The sequence below is a fragment of the Nothoprocta perdicaria genome, unplaced genomic scaffold, assembly GCF_003342845.1.
Source record: "Nothoprocta perdicaria isolate Ctin4 unplaced genomic scaffold, notPer1 scaffold_2, whole genome shotgun sequence".
In the NCBI taxonomy this organism is placed as follows: Eukaryota; Metazoa; Chordata; class Aves; order Tinamiformes; family Tinamidae; genus Nothoprocta; species Nothoprocta perdicaria.
This window is the reverse complement of record NW_020455204.1, coordinates 1225611-1236463: the sequence shown is the minus strand read 5'-3', so window position 1 is coordinate 1236463 and position 10853 is coordinate 1225611. Positions and strand designations below refer to the sequence as shown.

The 10853-nt window shown below is 42.8% G+C and overlaps 1 protein-coding gene across 1 annotated transcript in view; it reads left to right on the top strand.

The window, feature by feature from the left end:
- The first annotated feature begins 1296 nt into the window (after window positions 1–1296).
- Window positions 1297–10853, top strand: part of SPPL3 (signal peptide peptidase like 3) — a 25733-nt gene continuing 16176 nt past the window's right edge. Inside the window, exons 1-3 of the mRNA XM_026037442.1 lie at window positions 1297–1361; window positions 3555–3632; window positions 9664–9752. Of these exons, the coding sequence (XP_025893227.1) occupies window positions 1297–1361; window positions 3555–3632; window positions 9664–9752 (232 nt within the window). The remainder of the gene's footprint in view (window positions 1362–3554; window positions 3633–9663; window positions 9753–10853) is intronic.

Below are 10853 nucleotides of genomic sequence, written 5' to 3'. Positions count from 1 at the left end.
AGCCTTTGAGTAGTTGGGTCCTTGATGAACACAGTGACGTGCAGACTTCTCTCTCCACGTGAACTGCAGTTGCATTTCTGTGGCACCTGCAAGTGAGGGAAGTGGCATTTGCTACCGAAACATGGAGGGATCGGGTTTATTACATCTTCATTTCATAGACTGTGCAAACAAAAGGGATTTCTTTTAGTTGCACCAAATTTTCCCAATTTTTTAAGACAAAAGGATTTTTGGGGGGGGGGTACACAAGCCACCAGAACCGGCAAAAGGAGGAGGCTGTTCCCATGCACTTTGGGATTCCTGCTTTGGGAGGGCTCCCTGTTGCAAACCGTGCATCTTTGGTGATAAAGAAGAGCTGGGAAAGGAAAAAGGGAAAGAAAAAAAGGTGTGTGCATTTACTGCGGAGTTTCCCTGGGCAGAAATATAAAAGAAATAACGAGAGCAGGGGAATTAAAATGCAGATTATAAGAATGGCAGGGGGAAAATGTCTTTTAGGTGAGAAATGGCTCAAAGCCCTGGGTATGGGGTGGATGTTTCCAGGGAAGGAAGGTGAGCTTGGCCCTATGGCAGCTGTCCTGATCTAACGCCACAGCTTTCATTACCCTGTGAACATCTTTCCCGGCCGGGAATGAATGGAGGTCTCTATTCCCTGGGGAATACAGCCGTGCTCTGTTCCCTTGGGAATGCAGCCGTTATTCGCTTTTGTTTCCCTCCCGGAATAGGCCGCGCGTTGCCCGTGCCCGCCGGGGCATCCCTGGGCTGGCTCCGTGGGGGAAGCCCGTGCCAGGCCGGAGCACAATTCCCTCCCTATGGAGCCACACGGCTGGATGCCCTATGTGTCCCAGCCGGGAAGCCGCCCAGAAGAACCGCCCGCGAGCCGGGGATTTATTAAAATCGATCCTGGCCTTGGAAAGCTGCAGGTCTCGAGTGTGAACCCGGCGCCTAGGGGAGGTCTTGGAGCCCTTATCTCCCTGCCCGTTGGCTGGGAACACCAACCATGTGGGCAGCAGGATTTATGGAGCGCTGGGGTGCAGCGGGTAGCTCTGGCCATTAGTTACTCGCCTGAGTCAGCAAGAGTCGCTCCGATAGCCTGAATAAATAACGGCCCAAGCAGCTTCCTTGCCTGGGTGTTGAATGCGAGGGGTGGTGGCGCGAGATTCCTGCTTGATCCTTTCCTCGGGAACGGCGGCGCTGGCCTTTGCGTGCAAAGCCCTATGAGCAAAGCCCTGCTCATAGTGGAGTTTAAAAATGGGCTGGTGGTGGTTGTCATACAGCACACGGCCGAACCACGAAGCTGCGATGAAGCCTCTGGGAGACAGCAGTCCTCAGCCCAACCTGAGCCGGTATTTGGGAATATTTTCAGAGTAAGCAGCAGAAACCTCTTTTCTTTGCGGGTTGCCACGCAGGCAGCGCTGAGGATTGCTCCCGGCCACCATGGGGTCGACCTGAACCACCAAAAATGTCGTTTTTGGAGTTATTTGGAGCTCCCGCTGACCGATGTCGAAGCAGAGGAGCCGGGGAGCTCTGCTGGGTCTGTGGCGCGCGCCCGGTTCAACCAGTGCCATCTCTTTGTGCAGCCTGGAAGCGCTTTGCTCGTGGTTCCTCCCTTGCTTAGACTTTGCAGAGAGCTGTCCTAGTCATCCACATCCATGGATTTATGGCATTTCAGGTTATTATTTAGAATAATTTCACTTAGTTTCTTCCATTCCTCCCAAGGGCCTTCAATTTTTAATACCGGCCTTAATGGATTATGCACAGGATTGATCCATGCGCCTTGTTTTATCCGCTCGATAAATCTTTCTAACGTTTACAGCCTTACTTGGATAGTAAGTACTAATGTTTAGTAATTGCAGGCAAATGGCATTTTAATTATTACAGCTTTCAGAGTTGCTGCTGAGTGATGAATCTGCCACAAAATACTGCTCATCTCAAAAATATTTGTGGATTCATGAATATATAATTTTACGAGCATCAGTTAATAAAGTTTAACGCCCAGCTCTGGACATGCTTAAGCCCAGGCAAGATTCCCTTCAGTCCTCTCGTTTTTGCCTCACAAATCTGGAGCTCCAGAAGATTCTTTTAATAGATAAATTCCGCCGTTCGTTCTCCAATCCAAACAGGATGTGAAGTTTCCTTTTCCTTTTAAGTTGGATGAGGGGAGAGCTGCTCCCTGTACCGAGCTCCTAAGGGGACATCAACCTGGATCATCACCTGGAAGCCCTTCCTTCTTCCCCCTCTCTGCTTATTTGTAGTCAGTGGCTACATTAACACTCAATTAACTGTGTAGCACCTGCAGAGCAGTTATATGTGCTTACTATAAGTGCCCGCTTGCATCTTAAGCGTCTTTGCAGCTTGGGATATTGATCTTCATGGATTATTTTAAGAGCTGTTTGGCACAACCTTGGAAGCGAAGGTCAGGCATGACTGAAATGAAGAAAAATGTCCAGTTTCGTGGGCAAAGAGTGCACTCGCTTTTCGCTTTTTGCATGGGCTAATATTGAAATTATTCATGGTAATTAATGAAAATCATTAGTTGCTCCTTCCTTAAAAGCTTATTCCATGAGCATCTAATTTCATCAGAAAGAAGCACTCTATTTTTTGCTTAACGTTAGATTTCTATATTGGGAAGTCCGCATTTGTGTTTACATATTACAAATGTGTTTATTTTCAAGTGTCTGCCTAGTCTTACGGTAATTACCTCTGAATTGCTTTTAAATTGGCAGTGGGCTGAGTGATTCTTTAGCTGTTTGATAGCTCTAATCCGCCTTTGCTTAGTGGTCTGTATCTTGGAATTACTGCCCGGTTCATTTATGTGGGTCCCATACTGCTCTCGAAGCTGGGATTTTTGGTGGTTGGTCGCCTAAGAGGGATGCTCTTGGCCCTGGATCCACAGGGAATTGCGCTGTGACGGCATCAGCTCCCGGTCACCTCTTGCCCCAGCCCCCTCGGCAGCCCTTCCCGTGGCTTATTCCAGTTTGTCGGAATTTTTTTGTTACTGGGAGCCCCTAATCTGGACCCGACGTTCCCATTCCAGCTCCAGGGAGAGGGAGCAACTGTTTCCCTTGTCTTGGTCACTGCATATTTTGCTGGGGAGCCCTGAGTATCCTCAGCTCCTGCTGCTGCAGGATTGCATGGCATAGGGAAATAATTCAGTAGGTTATAATAAATGCAACTTATTACCATCAGTTTAGCCATATAAAAAACCTTGAAGATAACCAGTTCTTGTTATTTATGTGCCAAGGGCTTCGGTTGTGTTAGTTACAACTGAAACACGTGTAATATGTTTGGTGAGAGGAATCCGAACGCGACGAGTTTAGAGGCAGTTGCTGCAAGCCTTTCTGAACAGTGCTTTGAATGTTCTGCATACTGTGGTCTTGAGCATAAAAGGTTAATTTAGAAGCTGTGGATATAATTTTCCTAGATGGCATGAGATTTTTAACAATTGCTGCTCTAAAGAAATTCTCTCTTGGCATTATGATAAGGAAAAGAATTAGCAAATGACACCGGGGAAGTGAATATTCATAATAACACAAGTGCCTTTCTTTTCCCAATTCTAGGGCATATTCCCTTGTGGATTCCAGTCAAGTGTCTACGTTCCTGATTTCTATTCTGCTCATAGTCTACGGCAGTTTCAGGTAAGATTTTTCTTTAAGCTTTTGTATATTTTTTTTCTTTTTTAAATAAAAATATCTCAGTAAGGGACTGAATGTAGTTTATGCCTTTTGTTTTATTGTGTCTTGGTCCAATTAGTGGCTAATGCAAATGAAATAGTTCTTGGTTCTTAGAAGGAAATGGAAACAGAAGAAAAAGTAGCTGGCTTTGGGAAAGACATAATTGTATGACTAATTGAGTTACAAGGATATGCAAGATAACTTTGAAGTTAGTCCTTGAAGGCAGTCCTTTAAAATTGTGCTTTGGAGAGTATAAAAATGATTGAGAAAGAGATGAACTTAATATTTAAAATAATAGTATTTTATATGTGATATTTCTGTGTTGTCTGTGTGCTCTTTTTTTCGTTTGCAGCCAACTCTTGTAAAATACAGATATCCAAGTATTTGTGGTCTGTTACTGCAGGATGAAGAAGAGCTTAATAGAGAAGGGGGAAACAGAAAAGGTTAAAAATGTTTTTTACAGAAAGTTGTGGAATAGAGATAACAAAAGGTTCTAAGATATAACTTATTTAAGATATAAGTTATTTAAGGAATTCAAATCTGGTGGTGAGTTACAAGATGATATTCATCTGGAAACCCCTAAAGTAGTAAAATAAAAACTACTGGCAAAATAGGTGTAACAGCAACTTTCTGGAAGGGGTAAAGATACTACCGAAAATAACTCATTCTTAAATGAAAACGCTGATGTCTTCATCTAGATCCAGTGCTTGGTCTCATGCTGCATTAAGCAACAGAGCCCTGGGGTAAATCAAGGCCAAATTATTTCTGGGAATCTCAGTCTCCCAATTGTAACTCCTTTAGAAAATTAATGAAGAGCTTATAATTGGTAGTTTTGATTTTATGTATCAATCTGCTGGAACCTGTATGATCTTAAAAGCAGGTTAGTAGTTCTATATAAATTTTCCATGTAGAATAGCACTGGAAAGAAGCTGGGTTGACTCAGCCCTTAAGTTCAGCTTAGATTCGTCACTGTTTTGTAAACTTAAGGAGTCTTGCTCAAGTTCTTGTTGCCTTTAGCGGCAGTAAATAGTAAGTCAGTAAGCTTACTAACACTTAAAATATATATTCTGATACGTGCAGTGACACATATGATAGGACATCAGCAGTTGCAGAGTTGCCAAAGGACACGTAACACGGCCCCGAAGACCTTTAGAACCAGGATCATGATTCAGTAAAGACAGTGCCATGTTCTCCCCTCCAAACAGGACGTTGCTTGTGTGCAGCTAATCTTTGCGACGAGAAAATATCCTTTATCACTGCTCCATAGGTTTATTGGCCTTGTTTGGAAAGGTGCCCTGTGCTGCTTGTCCGGCGCGGGTGGAAGCCACCGAGTCACCGCACGGATGTGTGCGGAAAGGCGGGCGCTCGGCTGGGTTGGGGCTCCTGCCTGAGTCAGGATTAGGGCAGTTGCTGGAGTTTTAGTGGATAGTATGATAAAAATATATCGTTTTCCAATGGGATTTGCTTTACTGTAGCCAAGACACCCTATATTCTTATCACTTCCTTTTGATGGGTAGAGGGGCGTGTTTTGGTAGCACACCTGACTCGCTGTCAGCTTATGTTTTTCTGCTTAATTTGGGTTTCTGCTGCTTCAAGAAATATTCTTGTTGTTTGCTGCATTTGTAGTCTCAGACCACACGTTCTTCAGATGTAGCTGTTTAGTTGTAAAGGAGCACGAGGCTTCTTTTCATCCTGCATGAATGAAATAGGTGGGTTTTTATTTGAATGATCTGACATTTAGTTCTCTTCTTACCAAGAAACAATTCCCGAACCATATCTTAAATATACGCCAGCAATTAAAATCTCAGGAGGAAGAAAACCTCCTGGGATGTGAGTCTCAATCTTTCATCTTTTGCAGCAATGTGGATGAACAGGTTGGGTCTTGGAAGGGGTTATGAGTCAAATCCCATGTAGGAAATCTGGGAGGAATAAAGCTGAGCAGCTACAAACACGGATCCCTTTCAACGCCTCCTTTGCGAGCTGACGCTCTGCCTTTGGATTTGTGCAGGTGCTGAAAGGAACCGCTGGAAAACTATCCTTTATGGTTAAATAATATTATATTTATACCTATTATTATTTATGCATTTTAACGTGCACTTTTTAAAAAATAAACATTTTCATGTAGTAGTATTGTAACCAACTATTGCAGTGAGCTCTCCATTACGAATGAGAGATAGGGATATATAATTTATGTGAAGAAATATTTTAGAAATGTTTTACTGGATGTGCATTTATAAGCAAGTTCTAGATTGGATTGTATAAGTGGTAAAATTATTTTTAAGTTGCTGAAAGAGGAACAGGAAGGAAAATAAAAGCCTGATTAACATAGTGCTTCAAAGTGACAAACCACCTTCCTGCTTTGAACTTGTGTGACCAATAGCCTGGATTATTAGAACTGATAGCTCATCGTTTGTATGAGCTGATAGGATTTTAGAGTGTTTTTGCTTACAAAGTCTCAATGCCTGTTTGCATTTCCTCAGTAATACGGTATACAATTAAATTATAAAAAGTTTTGGAATAAGAAGAAAGCTGCACACATTAGACAACTGAACTCACGTATTTTTAATATCTGTATTCTGATGCTTTTCATTTTAGTAAGTTGAACTCTTGTATATATCTCATTTCATATTTGCAGGACTATATATGGGTTGCTAACGTATTTTTAAGCACAAAAGTAAAGCTGTGCCTAGTTTTAGCATACATCATTCCACCCAACTGTTAGAAGTGATGGTTGGACTGCTTATTAGCAATTTGGGGGGACTTATACCTGAAGGAGAAGGTATCAAAAGTAAGGATTCGGCGTCTAGAATCGGGATAGCTTTCCAAGTTACATGCTTTTGGAACAGACTAACAGTGCTCAGTGGAGGGATTTAGTGGCATCCAATGCTGCAGCGTGGGTTTCTAATCTACAAAGATCCTTTTGGATTGACCTCTCAGCTCCAAGCTACATTTGAGCAGCAGCTTCAGCTCCTGAAATGCTGCTGTGCCCCCTTCTCCCCACCCACATTAAGGGCAACATGGGCATATTCTAGAAAATGATGTTGTTGCCTTGCATGGGGAACACGAGAGAACGCTGACGTGTGGGTGGAGAGGTCAGTAAAACCAGGTTTTGTTCTGCTGTCTCCTCGCGTTCCCCTGTCTTTCATCTTTCAAATCGCAATGCCCTTTGTGTAGACATATGTGGTGGTTTATTCTTATCTCCTGTCTTGAACAACTTAAGTTTAAAGGTAGCTCAAGCCCGCTATCTTCTTGAAACTACTGGGTGACGGGCCCTTCTGACAGATAATGTGTAAAAATGTTAATAATTATCACAGGTAGAAACAGATACCTTTACAGGTAGCTGTAAGGGGTTTACAAAAGAAGTAGATTTGTCCTGCAATAAGAGAGGAGCTCTGTGAACTTGAGGAATTCGAGGGGTTTACTTGCTGAAAGGCCCAGAGAAAAATGGAGTGTCTGGCTCTGTAGTTAACCCTCGTGCTGTAGGGAGTGAATTCCCTGCCCTCCTCCCTCTCTAATGGATAGAGGAGCACATGTAGGGTAAATTCCCCCCCAGAGTGAAGCGCGTGGCCTGTAAAGCTGAGACCTGCTTCTCTCGCTGGGATTGGGGCGTTTCTTTTAGGGCGCTGTTGGGAATTTCTGCTTTGGGCCCTTCCGCGCTGCCTTTCCATGTCCTTTCAGACTGTTCCTTGGGCCTCCAACTTTCAAACCTGTATTATAGTGTATCCAAATGGCTGGGACTCTCTTGACCAGTTAAAAGCAATGAATTGGGGTGTGCAGATGTGCTCTTTAGTCGTGGGTTTTTAACTGCATGAGCTTGGCCTGGAAGCGCTGTGTTTCCTATGGCTCCTGGCCGGCCAGGTGCCCTCTTGCACAAGCTCCTGCTGCTCTTTCCTCCAGACTGCTCTGTGGGTTTGAATGCTCTGTGGGGTTCAAGGACGTGAAGGGGGAATGGAGGGAGGGAGGAAGGGGCCAAGCTCTTCTCAGTGGTGGCCAGTGACAGGACAAGGGGAAATGGGTATAAATTGAAACGCAGGCAGTTCCATCTCCATGTAAGGAAGAACTGCTTCACTGTGAGGGTGCCAGAGCATGGAACAGACTGTCCAGGGAGGTTGTGGAGTCTCCTTCTCTGGAGGTCTTCAAAACCCACCTGGATGTCACCCTGTGCCCCATGCTCTGGGTGTCCCTGCTGGAGCAGGGTGTTGGACTAGATGATCTCTAGAGGTCCCTTCCAACCTCAACCATTCTGTGATTTTGTTCCTGGTGAGATGACTTTGCAGGCAGGTAACAGCTGAATCTTCTATCACATACCCAGACATGACCCTCCTCCTGTGTAAAGCCTGATTTAATGCACGTATCTGGTGTTAAGCCAGAAACATATGCATGCTTCCCAAATGAAATGAAGGCCAGCTTTGTTTTGCGGGTATTTACAGAAGTTGCACTGTTTTTAAAGATAGATAAATTAGATAAGCATAAAAATCCATATTATATACATTTCACATATGTGCTGGTTGGTTTCCTGCTTTAATATCAGGGCTGTGTCTTCTAGATAGCATAGGATTAAAGTACAAGCTTCATCCCCCATCTGCAGGTGAAAACTGATCTTCTCATGCTGCAGACTCTGACCTTCCCACATTAAGTGTGTGAAGTTTTAGATGCCTCCAAAAAGTACTAGACTAATTCATGATACCAAAGAACAAAACAGATTGGTTGGATTTTTCTTTCCAAACCTCCCCCTCCTCTGCCTTCCTTGTTCAGATAATTAGGTTGTAAATTCTGTGGGATAAGACCTTTTCTTGTGCGGTTCCTATAGAGCACTGCACAACCGTGGTGACTCCACCTTGCTGGTCTCAGCAGGGGTCTGTGCATGCTACATTTGAGCTGAATACCGCATTTCAGAGGAGGTGTAAGAAGTTTAGGTTTGGTTATATGGAAATGCTTCCAAATACTCCAATAAAATGTGTGACTAATTCTAGTAACAGCATGTGAGGTAATAAAAATAGCTTATTTATTTCCAGCTGAAAGAAACTTGGTTAAAGTTCCTGAGTCTGTCTTACTGTAACGTTTTTCTTGGCTGGCAATGCTATGCATGCACATTTAGCTTGTTGTATATATATGCTTGTAGGTATGCTTGTATGTTTGTCCCTTTCCCTGCATAAGATTTTATAATTTTCCGTTACTTTTGCAAGTTTTGCAATAGCTTTTTTTTTATTTGAGAAAAATACTTGCTTGCTAGTATTTTTTATATACTACCTAGAATTTAATGATAGAAATATTTGCTGTCCAAGACAGATCTTGAAGAGAATTGCACTATTTTGAGACATGAAGCCAGAATTCGTTAAGATGCAATTCAGAAATTGCTTAGAAGGACCAGGCTCTGACAAAAGTGGGAGAATGCTGCATTGCTTGGGGCTTTTTAAGTGCAGGAATAAAAATGTCATTTTTGTACTATGCAACATATGGTGATATACTGGGCTGTTGAGATCACTGCTTGTATAGGGTTTTGTGCATGCAAATCTATTCTTTTAACTGATGTGGTACCTTTACTCTCACCCATGAGCTCTCTGCACTCATTTTACTTGCCCTTTTGCATTCAGATAGGTAGGTTTTGGGCCACGTTATATATGTTGTTGGGTTTATATGTATATATGGGGTACCAGAGATGACGCAGTCCAGATAACAGAAGGGAGTGTCTAGCAGTGCTGCCCCTCTGTCATCTTTCTTGCCCAAATGTCAGTATTATCTTCTGTGAGAAGCAAGATAACATTATCTTATCAAAAAGAGAATTAAATGGAGACACGCTTTGGTTTCCAGTGTCCTGTAGAAACACTGCAATAATAATAGTGATGTTCTGAGTGTATGGGGTTTGTTCTCATAACCCCATTAAAGTGCCTTTTCAGGGAGAGGGTGCTCTAGCAGGGTGGCAATGAGACCATAGCTGATAAATTGAAACAGGGGGTTGAAACTTGCCTATTAAGTTTGGTTTTTGTTTCTGCAGGTCTCTTAACATGGACTTTGAGAATCAAGACAAAGAGAAAGACAATAGCAGCGCAGCTGGATCTTTTAATGGCAACAGCACCAATAACAGTAAGGGTTAGCTTTACTCTTTATCTTTCTTTCACCCCTTCAATGTACAGCAGCATCTTCTTTTGCTTCATCTGCTCCCACCTGCTTTGTAGATTCAGCCCATGCTCGGCCCAGGCACTTGAACGTTTTGCTACCTATCAATATTGCTATCCAGTTTATGCCCATGAAAACAGAATTTAATCATCAACATTTCCATGCTGAGAATAGAGAAACTGCATGTCACATTTTGTCAGATATTACTGGAAGTGGAGGCAGCTCTACTTGTTTAATGTAGTTCTGAGAAGAGAATCTAACTTCTTTTTGTCTGCTCTTCGTCACGGTGACATATTAGCCCGTGCATTAACAAAACGAGGTTTGACCTCATGCTGACAAGGGTCTGCAAGGATGATTCAGCTTTATCAATAGAGATATTGAGGTATAGATCTGGCATGGCTTTGGGCAGTCCATTTATAGATGGACCACAAAGTATGTGCCTACACACAGGCTATGCAGAGTGTGGATTAACTTGTCAGCTACTAAGCGGTGATTATCCCCTCTGTTACAGTATAAATAGATACCAGGCAGCTTGGTCCTTTGAGATATGCTGCTTTGCAGGTGAAACTGTGAATGTGAGCAGTTGAAGTGGAGTGTATCATATATAATGTGCTATAAATTTGCACTGTAGACACGAACTGACTTCATGGTCATTTATCTGGCCGTGTTTTAAGAACAGACTCCAGATTGAATTGTTTCAAGAAACACAAGAATAAAGTGAGATGCTTGAGCAGTCCTGTGCACAAAATCCTGCACGTTGAGGTTGCTTTGTTAGAAATATTTAATAATTTTCAAGTTATACATAATAACATTCAACTAGACCCGACTGCACAGCTACAGCTAAGGGGTTGCTGTGTTGGGTGATTCATTAATGAACAGTTGCGGATTTTGGCATCTGCAAAGTAAGACAAGACAGTCTGGACTGGGAAATAAGCACATTAAGGGGATTAGCTGTCAAAATGATCAGAAGTGAAATGAAAAACTCTGACATTTAACACTGCAGGCACTTATTCCCGTATGCCAAGGTGGTTTGTAGTATGTCATTCCTTTTTCTTTTTTTTTTTTTTT